This window comes from Geotrypetes seraphini, chromosome 10, assembly GCF_902459505.1.
Source record: "Geotrypetes seraphini chromosome 10, aGeoSer1.1, whole genome shotgun sequence".
In the NCBI taxonomy this organism is placed as follows: domain Eukaryota; kingdom Metazoa; phylum Chordata; class Amphibia; order Gymnophiona; family Dermophiidae; genus Geotrypetes; species Geotrypetes seraphini.
Window position 1 is genome coordinate 100,475,598 of NC_047093.1, and position 16,112 is coordinate 100,491,709.

Sequence of the window (16,112 nt, forward strand, 5' to 3'; positions counted from 1 at the left end):
TAGGATGAAAATATGAAAATCCACTTTTTATCAACTGCAATTCTAATTACAATTATTTCAACTTTTGCCACCAGCTCGAAGTAACAATGTCAATGATGATATCATCACAAAATTCGAAAACTGTGTCTCTGAGCTAAATATAAACAAAGACTTTATCTACTATTTCCCAAAGTATGGTGAGTAACTGACTCCCCTCTTTTTTTAAGACATGAAGGGGGGGTCAGAATTTTCCTTCTTTTGGTTCTTCACATATAATTGTGAAATCCATGGATTTACTTCATAAAGGTTATTTTTCTGCTTAGTGCATACATGAGAAATGTCTCATAAACTGGTTCCCCATCCCTCTCCCTACCATATGCTCAAAATCCTCCATCACAACTCTTCAGAGCCCATGAATGAGGCTGCTATCACCATGTTTAATGGTCCCTCTAAGGGCTAGATTCACTAAAGCCTCTGTATCCTGAGAAGAGTGAGAGCGCTCTTTCATCAGCAACACTTCTCTGTATTGGTTCAATCAATTATCTTGTCAAGGTTGGATTACTGAAACTCAATGTACTTGGGTCTCTCAAAGGTCAGTCTGCCAAGCTCATTTTTGGTAAGAGTAAATTGCTCAAGGAATTACATTGGCTTCCAGTGCATCTTAAAATTCAATTTAAGTATGTTTGTATTGCATTTAAAATTCTATTTGGCAATTTTATTACTTTGGCCCCTTTAGATTGGAATGTACACAGATCTCATCTCGCTAGGAGTTCAAATAAATTAAAACTTACATTTCCTTCCCTTAGGGGTATAAATAGAACTTTCAAGAGATTCAGCCACTCTTTCATTTTCAAACTAACTGAGCTCTGGAATGAGTTACCGCTTTCAATTAGAAGTCTAGGCAGCTTCATTTTATTTTGGAAAGCTCTGAAAAGAAGTTTCTTCTTTACAAAACACTTTGGAAACTAAGCCATTCAAGATTACATTCTTCTTCTATATTTATGTACTATATTTACATTATTGTAAACCGAGTCTTTTTAGTTAAAGACCCGGTCTATAAAATTAAGTTTAATTTAGTTTAGTTTAAAGATAGCGACTCAATCGCTGTTGGTCGATTCTCTGGCCGATTTTCCAACACACGATTGATTCACTATAAAGTTTGCATGCAAATGATTTGCATGGAGGTGCAAATCATTTGCATGCAAACCCACTGACTCAATTGCTCAGTGAGCGATTGACACATGGCAGAGCCCTAACAGTAGTGACAGGGGAAGCAGCATTCTGTCACTGCTGTCAGGGCTTCTGCTTTTTGTTAATGGATATTCTGTGTGACTTAAACACGCACCATGTGTCCCACCTCCAAGCCACCATCCCACCCCTTCCAAACTCCAAAAAGATGGCAGGAGAGATGCCCACTCCCTCTGGCCAGGAAAGACTCCCCCCTACCCTTCCCCTGAAGAAAAAAGCAGGAGATATGCTAACCCTCTCCTGCTGTGAAGGCGCCCGCTCGCTCCCCCCCCCCAAAAAAAAGCAACCCATCAGGAGGGATACTAGATGTAATTTACTTAGATTTCAGCAAAGCCTTTAACATGGTTATTCATAGGAGGCTCTTGAACAAACTTGAAGGGCTGAAGTTAGGAACCAAAGTGGCTGAAGTTAGGACCCAAACTGGATTAGAAACATTAGAAACTGGTTGACAGACAGATGCCAGAGGGTGGTGGTTAATGGAAATCGCTCGGAGGAAGGAAAGGTGAGTAGTGGAGTCCCTCAGGTTTCGGTGCTGGGGTCAATCCTGCTCAATATGTTTGTGAGTGACATTGCTGAAGGGTTAGAAGGAAAGGTTTGCCTTTTTGCTGATGATACCAAGATTTGTAAGAGTAGACACCGAAGAAGGAGTGAAAAACATGAAAAAGGATCTACAAAAGTTAGGGGAATGGTCTAATATCTTGGAACTAAAATTCAATGCAAAGAAATGCAGAGTAATGCATTTGGGGATTAATAATCAGAAGGAGCCGTATATGCTAGGAAGTGAGAGGCTGATATGCATGAATGGGGAGAGGGACCTTAGGGTGATTGAGTCCAAAGATCTAAAGGCAAAAAAACAGTGCGACAAGGTGGTGGCTGCTGCCAGAAGGATGCTGCATGTATAAAGACAGGCATAACCAGTAGAAGAAAGAAGGTATTGATGCCCCTGTACAGGTCGTTGGTGAGACCCCACTTGGAGTATTGTGTTCAGTTTTGGAGACCGTATCTGGCGAAGGACATAAAAAGACTTGAAGCGGTCCAGAGGAGGGCAACGAAAATGATAGGAGGTTTGCGCCAAAAGACGTATGAGAAGAGACTGGAAGCCTTGAATATGTATACCTTAGAGGAAAAGAGGGATAGGGGAGATATGATTCAGACATTCAAATACTTGAAAGGTATTAACGTAGAACAAAATCTTTTCCAGAGAAAGGAAAATGGTAAAACCAGAGGACATAATTTGAGGTTGAGGGGTGGTAGACTCAAGAGCAATGTAAGGAAATTCTTCTTTACAGAGAGGATGGTAGATGCCTGGAATGCGCTCCCAAGAGAGGTGGTGGAGAGGAAAACAGTGACGGAGTTCAAAAAAGCATGGGATGAACACAGAAGATTTAGAATTAGAAAATAATAGTAAATATTGAAGAACTAAGGCCAGTAATGGGCAGACTTGCACGGGCATAGTTTCATAATTTATTTAAATTTTGATTAAACGCTTATCCAAAGGTACAAAGCGTTGTACATAGTAATTTAAAATAGCTGGGAGACAAACATTTTAAATAATTAGACATACACCAAATAAACAAACACACTTCTGACATGAAAACATTGGGAAAAAAGGGAAGAAATACAATTTCTTAGAAAAAATACATAAAAGGAAAATACAATAGGAGAGGGGGGACAAGTTAAGTAGTGTGAATGTAAGTACATATGTAAAAAATCAGTTATAGGCATCTTTAAAAAGCAAGCATTTTAGGCTGCTTTTAAATTTCTGCAAGTTTTGTTCATCTCTGAGGTATAAAAGGAGAGAGTTCAAAATTAAAGGGGTTGTGACAGAAAATGAGAGTAACTGAGAAAATGAAAGTATTATGAGTACCAATTATCTTTAGGGATAGGACGTTAAGGGAATGCTGTGAGGCTGATCTTAAAGTTCTGGGAGAGTCATAAGGGATCAGTAGTCTATCTATAAATGGCAGGGTACTAGTTTGCATAGTTTTAAAAGTCAAGAGGGCAATTTTATAGGTAATCCTATGTAAAACAGGCAACAAGTGAGCTTTTTGTAACAAAGGGGTGCCATGATCAAATATTTTAGAACCCAAAATAATTTTAATAGCTGTGTTTTGTATAAGTTGAAGGCATTTTATCTCAGGACAGATGGACAGTGAGAGAGAGAGAGAGAGAGAGAGAGAGAGATAAGGAGACTTGTTGCCAATAGGGGTGGAGGAGAGAGGAAGAAAAGTTGGACTCATGGAGGGACAGAGAGAGATGTTGGTTGGGGAATGGAATGAGGTCTGGAGGAGAGGAAGCATGCAGGAGGCAGAAATAATGAAATAAATATTGGATGCACAGTCAGAAGGAAGTGCATCCTGCGACTCATGAAATCACCAGACAACAAAGGTAGGAAAAATGATTTTATTTTTAATTTAGTGGTCAAAATGTGTCAGTTTTGAGAATTTATATCTGCTGTCTATATTTTGCTCTATATTTGTCTATTTTTCTATAGTTGTTACTGATTGCATATTTTAAAGTCATATGCCTTGACCTCTGAAAAAAATTGAATATAAATGATAATTAAAATTTTCTGTGCATACAGTGTGCTTTGTGTTTTTTTAATTTTGTGGTTACCATTATGTACTAATCTAATATAATAAAATGATAGGCCACGCATGCGCACTAAAAAAATCATGTTCCCTGATCCTGTCGCGGAAACACGAGTGCGCATGCGTGGGTTTTACGTCACCTGCTCTCCACCTCGCGCCGCCGCAGCTTTCAAAATTCCCTGCTGATTGAGCTCGAATGTGCGAGTGTGACCTACTGGAGGGCCCAGTACAGGTCGGAGTCACTCCGGGGGAGGGGGGCGGCTTCCGAAGAAGCAAGATGAAGCGGCTCGCTCCGTCGATGGCGCCGAAGCACCGGGTCAACGAAAACGCGTGGTGGTGCGCGTCCGAAACTTGCTGCCCAAGGAGGTGTCTACACGGTACCATTCGGCCCGACGGGTTAAGCCTACCATCCAACCCTCCCACAGCCAGATGAACACAAACCTCCGGCCTGCTCCACAGCACTGTAAACATTCTGCTTCCAGCCTTCTACTGTCTTCATTTTCACTGCCGAGGAAAGTGTAGAGTAATGTGGAGCTGCTGCAGGCCGGAGGTTTGTGTTCGTCTCACGATGGCAGGGTCAGTGGGGTCGACTGCATGGCAGCGGTACTGGCGTGGGGGGGGGTGGCGGGGGGTAGATATAAACATACTTTAAATGGCAAATTCTACTGTATGGGAGAATGGAGGGGAGGGGGTTGAAATTAAAGGTTCTACTGCACAGGGGGATGGGAGGCAGGCAGGCTGGCTTCGGTGAGAGGGTGTGGGTGGAACAAAGTCTAAAAGGCATTGAGGGGGGCATTGGAAGGAGGCACTGGGGGCACTAAGGACATAGGAAAGGCCACTAAGGACACGGGAAGGAGGCACTGAGGGCACTAAGGATATAGGAAGAAGGCACTGAGGGCACTAAGGACATTGAATGGGACATTAAGGACATGGAAGGCGGCACTGGGGGCACTAAGGAAGACAGAAGGGGTCATGGAGAGACAGTGAGAGGGAAAGGGGGCTGCTTTGGGGGGGAGGTCTGTGCTGGGGGCAAACAGCTTTGCTCTGGGGTGAATACAGAAGGGGCCCACGGATAGACAGTCAGGGAGAGGGAAAGGGGGCTGCTTTGGGTGGAGGGGTGTGCTGGGGGCAGACAGTTTTGCTTGGGGAGGGGAGGAAGATAGAAGGACACAGGCAGTGGCCAAGGAGAGAGAGAGAGAAAGAAACACAGACAGACAGACACATCTAATCTAGCACCCGCTAATGTAACGGGCTTAAAGACTAGTAAGATTATATTGTGTGTATATGAAAAATGGATGAAAGAAATTGCATTACAATTAGTACTATTATTATGAGGGATGGGGTCAGGGGCGGAGTTTGGGCGGGTAAGGGGCAGAGTTTGGATGGGTCTGGGGTGGAGCTTGGAAGGGGGTACTTGGATGGTATTTGTTAGGCTTAGGGGGTACTTGGCTTGAAAAGGTTGAAAAACACTGTCCTAACTCGATACATACTAGGGGTCTAATACCAATGAACATAATATAAAGTTTACAGGTTAAAATTTGCCATAGTTATTCTTACAATGCAAGTATTTTTAATGCAAGTTTTTATCCTAACTTGACATATACTAGGGATCAAATACCAATATACATAATGTACAGTTTATAGGATGTATTTGCCATAGTTGCAATGGGAGATTTTTCAACTTTTTGTCCTAATGTGACACATACTGGGATCTAGTACCAATATACTTGCTTTGTAATCTATCGGTCATAGGCAGGGGAGTTAGGTGAAGAGGTATTTTTGAATTCCGCTCTTAAAGTTGAGGAGTCCTTCAAGGGATCTGATCTGAGGGGGTAGTTGATTCTAGTGGCTTGGTATGAAGTAGGAATAGGAGCATCGTTTGGCAGATTGCAGTTGAAGGGCATGACTGGGGGCGTTTTAAGGCGTATTTCATCCTGGGAGTGGAGGGACCTGTTCACCACTTAAAGAGGAAGCTTTGTCATCACGTAGCCCGACACCATGTCGTGCATGGATTTGAACAATAGCATTAGGCCCTTGAAGACATAATATTTGGCTATGGGCAGCCAGTGAGCTGATGTTAGAGTCTGGGAGACAGGGTTGCAGGCACAGAGGTTTTTTAGAAGTCTGATTGCCGTGCTGGAGATGTTGTACATTTTTCACTGTGAGACTGTTGAAGAGCGCATTGCAGTAATCCATGAGGGAGAGTACAAAGGTATAGAGTAGCTGGGTGAAGTCAGACTCAGAAAAGTAGTTCCTTATTTTTCAGAGTTGTCGCAGGTAATAAAATGGGGAAGATACCACCTGAGAAATAAGGTTGGAAAGCAACAGGTTGGAGTAGAGGAGTAGTCCTAGGCTGCGTGCTTGGTCTTTAGCAGTTATGGTAGTCGAGTCCCAGCATAGTGTTCTTTGCAGATCCAAAGGAGCTCTGTTTTAAAGGTGTTTAATTGCAATTTGTTGACAGACATCCATTTTTTTATTTCTGAGAGGCAGTTTAGGAGTTTTGCAATCTGGGCATCTTGGGTTTCTCCTAGCAGTAGGTATAGTTGGTATAGTTGGATGTCATCTGCCTCACCAATTTGCATGACTTCTTTGAAGGTGTGAATAAACATGTGGAAAAAGGTGAGCCGGTTGATATAGTGTATCTAGATTTTCAGAAAGCTTTGGATAAAGTTCCTCACGAGAGGCTCCTGAGAAAATTAGAGTCATGGGATAGGTGGCAAAGTTCAGTTGTGGATTAGGAATTGGTTATCGGATAGAAAACAGAGGGTAGGGTTAAATGGCCATTTTTCTCAATGGAGGAGAGTAAACAGTGGAGCGCCGCAGGAGTCTGTACTGGGACCAGTGCTATTTAATTTATTTATAAATGATCTGGAAATTGGAACGACAAGTGAGGTGATTAAATTTTCAGATGACACTAAACTTCAAAGTTGTTAAAACGCAGGCGGAACTTAGGAAAATTGGAAGACTGGGCGTCCAAGTGGCAGATGAAATTTAATGTGGATAAATGCAAAGTGATGCACATTGGGAAGTATAACCTGAATCACAGTTACTGGATGCTAGGGTCCACCTTGGGGGTTAGCGCCCAAGAAAAGGATCTGGGTATCATTGTAGACAATAAGATGAAACCTTCCAACCGATGTGCGACAGCGGCCAAAAAAGCAAACAGGATGCTGGGAATTATTAAAAAAGAGGTGGTTAACAAGACTAAGAATGTCACAATGCCCCTGTATCCCACCATGGTGCGACCTCATTTGGAGTATTGCGTTCAATTCTGGTCTCATCTCAAGAAAGATATAGTAGGTTGGAAGGCGGATAGGGCTCCTTGTTTGTTGATGAAGGAGTGCAATTGGTTTAACACTGTTTTTTCCAGGATCTTGAAGACGAAGGGTAGGTTAGAGAAAGATCTAAAGGTGCCAGGCACATTAGGGTCGAGTGTGTGTTTTTTCAAGATTGGTCTGATGACTGCCAATTTCTAGGTTGTAGGCACTTTGGGCTAGATTCACTAACCCTCCTATCTGTGTGCGATCCGTGTGCGATTGGAGGCAGGCCGACCGATTCGCCAACCATCTGCATGCAAATAGGGGTGATTGGAGGCATGGCCCCAACCGACTGCACGGATCGCTAAAGCACTGACAGTAGTGACAGAAGAAACAGCCTCCTGTTAGTACTGACAGGGCTTCTGACGGCTTTTAAAAATTTTTTTTTTAAACCAGGCAGATATTTTGCATGTATTACACATGCAAAATAACAGCTTGGTTAAAATAAAAAGGCCCCCCCCCCCCCGAAGTGCCTCCTCCCTCCCCAAACCCCTAAAAAATGCCCCGCACGCCGATGCCCCGCCGAACACAAGGCAGGAGGGATGCCATCTCCCTCCTGCCATTGCAAACACCACCTGGCCGGGCCTGGCCCACCTCCCTCCCTGTAGTAGGCCATCCGGCTGGCTGGGCCCAGCCCACCCCCTCCCCGTACCTTTAGAAATGGTGGAAGCATGAGGGGTGCCCAGTCCCTCCTGCTTCTCAGGCCTCCTGAGTCCCATGGTCTTCGGGAGCAGGAGGAAGGGCAAAAGTCCTCCTGCTGCTCCGCCGCGATACTGGCCTTAGGCCACACCCCGATGCATCATCTGATGCATGGGAGGGGCTTAAGGCCCTGATTGGCTGAGGTGCCTCAGGCTCCTCCCTTGGGGACTTGTTTATGGCCAATCAGGGACTTCCTTAGACTCCTCCCTAAGGAAGTCCCTGATTGGCTAAGGCACCTCGGGCTCCTCCCTTGGGAAAGGCCTGGGGTGCCTCAGCCAATCAGGGCCTTAGGCCCGTCCCCATGCATCAGATGATGCATCGGGGCATGGCCTCAGGCCAGTATTGCGGCGGAGGAGCAGGAGGACTTTTGCCCCCTCCTCATGCTCCCACCATTTCTAAAGGTACGGGGAGGGGGTGGGCCGGGCCCGGCCAGCCGGATGGCCTACTATTGAGAGGGAGGTGGGCCGGGCCCAGCCAGGTGGTGTTTGCGATGGCAGGAGGGAGATGGCATCCCTCCTGCCTTGTGTTCAACGGGGCATTGACGCACGGGGGGAACATCAGTGGGCGTGGGCATTGGCACTGGGGGGGGGGTAAAACTATGGGCTGGCAATTATATAGAATATATAAAAAAGGAATAATTCCTTTTTTTATGTATTCTGTAAAAATTGCCAGCCCATGGTTTTAAAGGGCAGGAGAGTCAAGAAGTGAAGCGACTGGACCTCAGCAGTCGCTTCATTTCGGATCGGCAAGCCCAATCGGTCTTCCTTTTCAGGTTAGTGAATTGCGACCCTGCCTACTTTGCATGCCGTTTCCCTTAATTTGCATGCACGGATCGCTGGAGAGGTTTGTGAATCGAGCTAGAGGGAAATCTGCTCTCTAAGGGCTCACAAACCGATCGGTACATGATCGGTTTGCTTTGTGAATCTAGCCTTATGCCTGTTTGTAGAAAAGTGTTGAAGAGGGGAAGGATGGAGTCTATAAAGGCATCTTTATCAGCCACTAGGAGGTGGGGCGGACAGGGGTTTAAGTTTGAGCCAGAATTGTGAATAGAGTCTAGTATCTCAGTGATGTCGTCGTGGGTGACAGCTTCAAAGTGAGTTGGGTTCACAGTTAGAGTTTTAATTTTAATTATCTTGTCTGATTCATGAAGGGACATTGTCTGTAGCACGGTGGAGTCGAGTTGAGATTGTATTTTGCCTACTTTGGCCTAGATTCACTAACCTCATTTTTTGGCGATCCGAGTGCAATCTGTGGCCGAGTCTTGCTGGTCTACTGATTCACAACACTTCCTGCATTCAAATTATCTAGTTGGAAGCACCCCACAAACATGCCCATGGATTGCTATTGAGCTATCAGACGCATGTGCCTTCCTTCTCTAGCCTTTTCCCCTCACGCTGCAGGAGAGAGGCCAATGACTTGAAAGAAGATGGTGCTTTTTAAGCTCCTCTTACAGAGCTACTGCCTCCATCCTAAATATACAGAAACTCGGGTTAGTTCCGATCTCAATGCTGCCTGCTTTTTTTTTTTTTTAGATTCTGGGCAAGGCAAGACAAGTCCGCAGTTGCTAGTAGGAAGTTCAGGTGAAATGGCCAACGATGGCCAGGCTGGGAGCATGTACTGCCTCAGCCTACACCACAGCTTTTTTATTTTTCTTTGCCTCATAAAGGCATATTGCAGACAAATAAAAATATGACATATAATAGCAAATAAAGCAAATGGCAAATGAAACCATAAAACGTGTAATGGCAAGTCAAGAAAAAACTCAGAAGAGGTAAGCAAAAGGGAAGAACCATGTAGCACATATTATAAAGGAAGCATTGTAAAAACGAACCGTGCCACTGAACTGCATTGGCTTATTATGGTGAGGAATATCAGAGGAGTGTAACTGCATGTGCAGGAGGAAGAAGGGAGAAGCCGCAGCACTGTGTGGAGAGGCAGGCTTGCTACATGAACACATAGGTAGGCAGGGTGGCAGAGAGGAGTTTTTTCAGGACTGCAGGACTGGGATTTCAGTGAGCGACTGGTCCTCAGCAGTCATTTGGTTTTCGATCGGCCAGTCCAGTCGGTGTGCCTTAAATTGTTTAGTGAATCAAGGCCCTTCCTACTTTGCATGCCGTTTATCCTAATTTGCATGCGAAAATCGGATGGGGTGCGGAGTGGATAGGGAGTGAGGTTAGTGAATCGGGTTGGAGGGAAATCAATTGGCAAAGGGCTCGCAAACCTATCGGTACACGATCAGTTTGCTTAGTGAATCTAGCCCTTGGTCAGCAAAGTAGCCTGATAGCATTTTGCTGTCAAGTTCGTTGTTAAGGCATTGGTTGTCTCCTTGTGACATTGTATCTTTTTTTTGTTAGTTCAAAAAGGTTTTTAGATCTATTGGGGGTCTTTAATAGTTGTTGGGAGTAGTATATCTTTTTGTCCTCAAGGGTGGCTTTTTTTAAATTCTTCATGCAGTTCCTTCCATTTGGACATGTTACTATTAAGCCAGGATTTGTACCAGGGTTAAATGGCTATTTTTCTCAGTGGAGGAGGGTAAATAGTGGAGTACCGTGGGGATCTGTACTTGGACCAATGCTATTTAATATTTATTTATTTAAAATTATTTGCAGCCCGTCTATCTACAAATCTAGGTAGGGACCAATGTAAACATACACAAACAGCAATTAACAAACAACAAAATACAATGGCAATACACATTTAAAAATGATCTGGAAATTGGAATGATGAGTGAGGTGATTAAATTTGCAGATGACACTAAACTACTTAAAGTTGTTAAAATACATGCAGACTCTGAAAAATTGCAGGAAGACCTTAGGAAATTGAAAGACTGGGCATCCAAATAGCAGATGAAATTTAATGTAGACAAATGCAAAGTGATGCACATTAGGAAGAATAATCCCAATCATACTTACCAGCACTCAAGAAAAAGATCTGGATGTCTTCTTAGACAATATGCTGAAACCTTCCACCCAATATGCTGTTGCGGCCAATAAAGCAAACAAGATGCTAGGAATTATTAGGAAAGGGATGGTAAATTAGACCAAGTATATTATAATGCCTCTGTATTGCTCCATGGTACAACTTCATATATATAATGGAACTAGAAAAGGTTCAAAGAAGAGCAACCAAAATGATAAAGGGAATGGAGCTCCTCTCAAATAAGGAAAGGCTAAAGAGAAAGGGCTCTTGAGCTTGGAAAAGAGATGTCTGAGGGGAGATATGACTGAGGTCTACAAAATTCCGAGTGGTGTAGAATGGGTAAAAGTGAATCGATTTTTTTACTCTCAAAAATTACAAAGACAAGGGGACACTCAAGTTTCAAGTTTATTTAAAATTTCTTATACCGTCTAATCAAGCCTTCTAGGAGGTGTACAAAAATGCCAAAACTCTGCGACAAATTAATTTACAATATAAACAAAGACAAAACGGGGGAAATGACAATTTTTTATAGACATTGACAAACGAGAACGAAAGGGAAGAAAGGGTTAGAATTACAATTGATAGAGAGAAAAGGACCATTCAAGGAAAAGAACAAAGGGAAGGAAAACAGAAGATAAAAAACCTTTCCTGAATCTAAGTCGCCCTTAAAAGGGCAGTTTAAGTTACAAAGGCATCGAGGAATAAAAATGTACTGTACATGGAAATACCTTTAAAGAAATAGGAGGAAATACCTTTAAAGAAATAGGAAGAAATATTTTTTTCACACAAAGAATAGTTAGCTCTGGAACTCATTGCCAGAGGATGTAACAATGATTAGCCTAGCTGGGTTTTAAAAAGGTTTGGACAAAGTTCCTTAAGGAAAAGTTCATAGTCTGCTATTGAGACCGACATGGGGGAAGCCATTGTTTGCCTTGGGATCTGTAAAATGAAATGTTGCTATTTGGGTTTCTACCAGGTACATGTGACCTGGATTGGCCAGTGTGGAAATAGGAACTGAACTAGATAGACCATTGGTCTGACCTAGTATGGATATTATATTCTTATTACTGCTATCCAGATAATCCTAGCAGTCATTGCTGTATCTGAATACTCATTGTCCCTCGCTAAATAGACAGTGGAAAAGTGGGCCAAAAAATGGCAAATGAACTTCAACATAGGGAAATGCAAGGTCATGCACGTGGGGAAAAAGAACCCGATGTTCACATACAGAATGGGGGGAACACCGCTAGGGGTCAGTAACCTGGAGAGAGACCTGGGAGTGATGGTAGACGCAACACTGAAGGCATCGGTGCAGTGCGCCACAGCCTCAAAGAAAGCAAACAGAATGTTGGGTATCATTAAGAAGGGTATTACGACCAGGACGAAGGAAGTCATCATGCCGCTGTATCGTGCAATGGTGCGGCCGCATCTGGAGTACTGTGTCCAGTACTGGTCGCCGTACCTCAAGAAGGACATGGCAGTACTTGAGGGAGTACAGAGAAGAGCAACTAAACTGATAAAGGGAATGGAAAATCTCCCATATACCAACAGATTGAAGCAGTTGGGACTTTTCTCACTGGAAAAGCGGAGACTTAGAGGAGACATGATAGAAACCTTCAAGATCCTGAAGGGCATAGAAAAAGTAGACAGGGACAGATTTTTCAATTTAAGGGGCACCACAAGTACAAGGGGGCACTCAGAGAAATTGAAAGGGGACAGGTTTAGAACAAACGCTAGGAAGTTCTTTTTCACTCAGAGGGTGGTGGATACATGGAACGCGCTTCCAGAGGCTGTTGTAGACAAGAAAACATTAAATGGTTTCAAAGAAGGTTTGGATAGATTCCTAGAAGAAAAAGGGATTGAAGGGTATAGATAGGTATAGACCACTACTCAGGCAATGGGCCTGATGGGCCGCCGCGGGAGCGGACCGCTGGGCAGGATAGACCTATGGTCTGCCTCAGCGGAGGCAACTTCTTATGTTCTTATGTTCTTTTGTTCGTAAATTTTTATTGAATAGTTTAGAAAATTACAAACAAGTAATAAAGTAAAACAATCAGCATTAAAAACAATCTCCCTCTTTTACTAATGCGTAACGCGGGTTTTAGTGAACGGTGACTGCTCTGACATTCATAGAATTCCTATGAGCGTTTAAGCAGTTACCGCAGCTACCGCGCTAAAACCCACGCTACGTGTTAGTAAAAGAGGGGGGATATCATTAGAGTTGCACAATTGTATCTAAATAATATCCATGTACAGCAGCAACACATTAAAATGATGGTGATATTGGTAGAATACTACAGCACAAAAAGAAACATCAGAGTTATAATTAATATGAAAATCGTCAAGGGGTTGAGTCACAATAATTTTGTAAAATAGCCCGTTTTAGTATAATAGCTAAAGGAATTATGTTCTCAGCAATAATTTTTTCATATTTGACAGTAAGACATATGGTATTCCACCACAAATTTGCAACAACCTGAGATAAACCTTGCCAACAACAAAAAATGTGTTTAATGGCTAAGTGGATCAAAATAGTAAAAAATTTAGCTTCATGTTGTTGTAGAGGGGAGACCAAAGCAAAGGGTCTCAATATTAAGGTTTTGTATTGTAGAGAGTCCTGTATTTTAAATATCTCATATAGATATTTCCGTGGAGGGGCATAATAAAAAAAAAGTCTAAGTCCCCTTTTGGCCTAAGGCCTTAAACGTTGAAAGTAGAAGCAGGGAAAATGTCCATTATCAAAAAAACATCCAAAAGGAGTTTTTTTTTTATAATGGCCTGCCTCTACATTCAGCTGTTTAAACGCCCAGACCACCACTACGTCTACACTAACACCATATAATCAACCTAAAAAAAGCCTAAGTCTCAAATGTCCAAAACAAGGGCTTTTAGGGGAAGGAGGAGCTAGTCCTTTTTTCCTAAAAGCTGGATTCTGTAACTGGTGTCTGTCAAAAACAACACCGGTTACAGAATCCCCCCCCCTACAACGATTGGGGCAAGAGGGAGCCCAAACCCTCTTGCCCCACAGCACCCCCGAACTCCCCGACACTATCGGGGCAAGAGGGAGCCTAAGCCCTCCTGCCCCGCAGCACCCCCGAACTCCCGATGAAGATCGGGGCAAGAGGGAGCCCAAGCCCTCCTGCCCTCGACGCAAGGGCCCCCCCGAACCCCCGATCACCCCCCCCCCGCCAACCCCCACCCCACCCTCCCTCCCCGTATCTTCAAAAACGTTGGTCGGACGGACGGGTGCCAAGCCCGTCTGTTCGACAGGCCAGCCATCCGTTGAATGGCTGGCCTTAGGACCTGATTTGCCCAGGCGGCTCAAATCATGCCCACAGGTGGGGCCTGAGATGCCTGAGCCAACCGGAATAGGCCCAGTAGGCTTAGGCCTCTCCTGTAGGCGGGGCCTTAGGCATATGGGCTGCGTTGGAACCTGCTTTTATTCATAAGTTCCTTATTCCTCATGATCTTCTGAGAACTTTAAGATCTGCATCTCAGCACCTTCTTCATGTACCATCCTTAAAAATCATTAGTACTCGCAGGGCTTCTTCATTCGCAACTATAGTTCCTACAATATGGAATTCATTACCATCACATTTAGGGCTCCTTTTACAAAGCCGCACTAGCAGTTTTATTGCACACACCGGAAATATACCGCCTGCTCAAAAGGAGGCGGTAGCGGCTAGCGCACGTGGCAATTTAGCGTGCGCTATTATTATTATTATTAGGATTTTTTTATATACCGCCCATCAAGGTTATCTAAGCGGTTTTACAATCAGGTACTCAAGCATTTTCCCTATCTGTCCTGGTGGGCTCACAATCTAGCTAACGTACCTGGGGCTATGGAGGATTAAGTGACTTGCACATTAAGGCCCTAGCGTGGCTTTGTAAAAGGAGCCCTTAAAGTCTGAGCAAAATTTAGATAATTTTAAGGGCAACCTTAAAAGCTTCTTATTTAAAGATGCATACGACTGCTAAATGATCTCTGGGTCCATTTTGCCAAATTCTGTATTACTTATATTCAATATGGATATGATTCCTCCCATTTCCCTCTTGTTTTTAACCCTAATTATACTCTTTTCTTTTAAATTGTACTTCTCCCTACTATCCTATTGTTTTCATGTAAGTAATGTTATGCCACTAATAAGTATGTTAATTGTCCCCCATTTTAATTTTTTAAATTGTTAAATGCGCAGAGGGGCATAATCGAAAGGAACATCTGTCCGTTTTCATCTAAGTAGCAAGTCATCCAAAGTAAAAAACAAGCGTAGGATACTTTTTCAAAAAATACATCCAAATTTTTTGTCATTTCGAAAATTGTCTAAGTATACATCCTGACGATCTGATCGTCCAAGCCGCTAAATAATCCATCTTTATATCACATATTCGTCCAAGTCAAAAACGCCTAGAACAAGCCCTGTTGGACGTGGGAGGAGTCTGCAAAGTGATGGACTGAACACCCAGACATGGCACTTAAATAGTGCGGTGCTTTACAGAGCATTGCTGTGAACTTCAAAAAAAGAGTGCCATGTCATCATCTCACTACAGCTCCCTTATAGGTCATAGTGAGCCCCCCAAACCACCTGCAGAATCCCCTAGACCGGGGGTCGGCAACCTGCGGCTCCAGAGCCGCATGCGGCTCTTTTCCACCTTTGCTGCGGCTCCGGTAGTGTGTCACGCAGGCATGCACCTTACAAGTCCAGCGTCGCGGTGGGAAATAGCCTTGCTGAGCAGTGAGCTCAGCACATACACAGATGAAAGCCTTGCTTGCTGATTGGTCCGGCGGCCCCGCCCCGCCGTGCCGCCGGACCAATCAGCAAGCAAGGCTTTCATCTGTGTAGTGCTGAGCTCACTGCTCAGCATGGCTATTTCCCGCCGCGACGCTGGACTTGTAAGGTGCCTGAAAAAGAAATCATCCTGGCCGGGGTCGGTGTCATGCTCCGGAGATCTACAGCCTTCCTATCTCCCTCTCCCTTCTACCTGCTTCCGGCCACATCCCCTGCTCCGCGGCTCTCTTCGGCAACTCAGCAGCAGTGATCGACACAAGCTTCTGACGTCGGGGCCTACCCTCTGCGAGCCCCACTTGTTTCAACTTCCTTTTTCCACAAAGGCGGGACTCGTAGAGGGAAGGCCTCGATGTCGGCAGCTTGTCTTGATCACTGCTGCTGACGAGTTGCTGAAGAGAGCCGCGGAGCAGGGGGGTGTTGCCAGGTGCAGGTAGAAGGGAGAGGGCCAGATGCAGGACTCGTGGGTGAGGGAGGAGAAGGGAGAGAGAAAGAGAGAGGGGAGGGAAACAAAAGGAAATATTTCATACTGGGCTGGGCCGGAGTGGAGGGAGGGTGTAAAGATTCTGGCTACC

The 16,112-nt window shown here is 44.2% G+C and overlaps 1 protein-coding gene across 1 annotated transcript in view; it reads left to right on the forward strand.

Moving 5' to 3' along the window:
• The window catches only part of C8G (complement C8 gamma chain), a 74,666-nt gene that overhangs the window by 28,025 nt on the left and 30,529 nt on the right, over window positions 1-16,112 (forward strand). The window contains exon 5 of the mRNA XM_033960204.1: window positions 75-176. Coding sequence (XP_033816095.1) covers window positions 75-176 — 102 coding nt within the window. The remainder of the gene's footprint in view (window positions 1-74; window positions 177-16,112) is intronic.